The following is a 1,363-nucleotide window of genomic DNA, read 5'->3' as shown; positions in this document are numbered from 1 at the left end:
GTCATGTTTTTGGTCGGTGGGAGGAAGACGGAGTACCCGGAGAGAACATGCAAACTCTACCCAGAACAAAACTTATGACCCCAATTTAGCTCCACACTACGAGAACTAAGGAGAGGAAATACGATTCATTATCAAACAAAAAGTGTTACATGAACAGATTTGATGTTGTCAAACAAAACTAAGAAAGAAAAAAGGTTAGTGTTACATTTCTAACTTTATCTAAAAGGTGACTTACTTACTTAGGTGATTAAACTCCAAAAGTATAGAATAAAACCAGAAAACCACAGAAGGGGAATAAGTAAAAAAAATGTACAAAGTAGATTATACTATATACCAAGTATATTAAATTAAAGTTGCTGTTTTACTACAGCATTTGGCACCTTTTATGGCTTTTTACATTTTTCTACACTCAGGAACGTTTTTTGTTCCAACATTTTTATCCTCTACAGTTTGCAAAAATGTTACATCTTGACATGAACTGTCACCTGGGGTGTTGAACGTCTGTCATCTTGGTATTTTCTCCAAATTCTTTCTTCAGGAAATCCTCCAGCGGTGCAGATTCATAAGGTCTGGAGCCTTTGAATACCTGCTCTTTCATCCTAAAGTACAGGCAGCGCAAATACTCCATATTCTTACCTGAACACAAAGGAAATGGTAAAGCTTTGAAAGCTGGTTAAGAAAAACAGTAATAAAAACAATGAGACATTAAAAAAAAAAACACACATACTGTGTATGATGGCAAGGGCAAGGATGCCCCCCGTGCTCGTGCCAGCGATCCAGTCAAAGAGCTCTTTGGTGGGTCGTCCCGCCTCTTTCTCCAGCGCAATCAGCATCTGGATCAGCACCAGGCCTTTAATCCCTCCACCATCCAGACACAGGAGTCTGTCCATCCTTCAGGACAGGAGACAGAAAAATACACATACTGAAAATGTATTTTTGTGTTTCAGACATTTTTACATTATCCAGACCAACAAAAATCCTTGAAAATGTCAATGTGTTCAAATCACTGGTTTGAGAAGAGAATAAAAAAAGAAATTTAAATATCTTTATATTAAAGCCATTTCTTCAAAGAAAGTCTGCATCCTTACTTKTCTCTCTCCACTTTGGGACCATCARTTTCAGACCTTCCTCTGTTCATTGCACTTATTGCAGCTCCTGCATACATGAGGTCATCAAACCCTGCAAGCAAACACATTTCATCAAAATCTTGCATCAAAGAAATAAAAGAAGGAAAGAGGCTGCTCAGTTTCTCCAAAACACATGCATGTTTTACAAAGAGTCTAAGTGTTGTTTCATTGTTTGGAAAAGAAACATGATTTATTTATTCATTCAAACGTTTGGGAGCATGGTCATAATGCAATAC

General features: G+C 37.4%; 1 protein-coding gene across 1 annotated transcript in view; it reads right to left on the bottom strand.

Moving 5' to 3' along the window:
- The window catches only part of pla2g6 (phospholipase A2, group VI (cytosolic, calcium-independent)), a gene marked incomplete in the record, with an annotated part of 22,182 nt that overhangs the window by 9,220 nt on the left and 11,599 nt on the right, over nucleotides 1-1,363 (bottom strand). Inside the window, 3 exon segments of the mRNA XM_014015539.1 lie at nucleotides 486-636; nucleotides 728-891; nucleotides 1,089-1,179. Coding sequence (XP_013870993.1) covers nucleotides 486-636; nucleotides 728-891; nucleotides 1,089-1,179 — 406 coding nt within the window.

Source organism: Austrofundulus limnaeus, unplaced genomic scaffold (genome assembly GCF_001266775.1).
Source record: "Austrofundulus limnaeus strain Quisiro unplaced genomic scaffold, Austrofundulus_limnaeus-1.0 Scaffold130, whole genome shotgun sequence".
Lineage (NCBI taxonomy): Eukaryota > Metazoa > Chordata > Actinopteri > Cyprinodontiformes > Rivulidae > Austrofundulus > Austrofundulus limnaeus.
The sequence above is the reverse complement of the archived record's forward strand: the minus strand, read 5'-3'. Positions and strand labels throughout refer to the sequence as shown.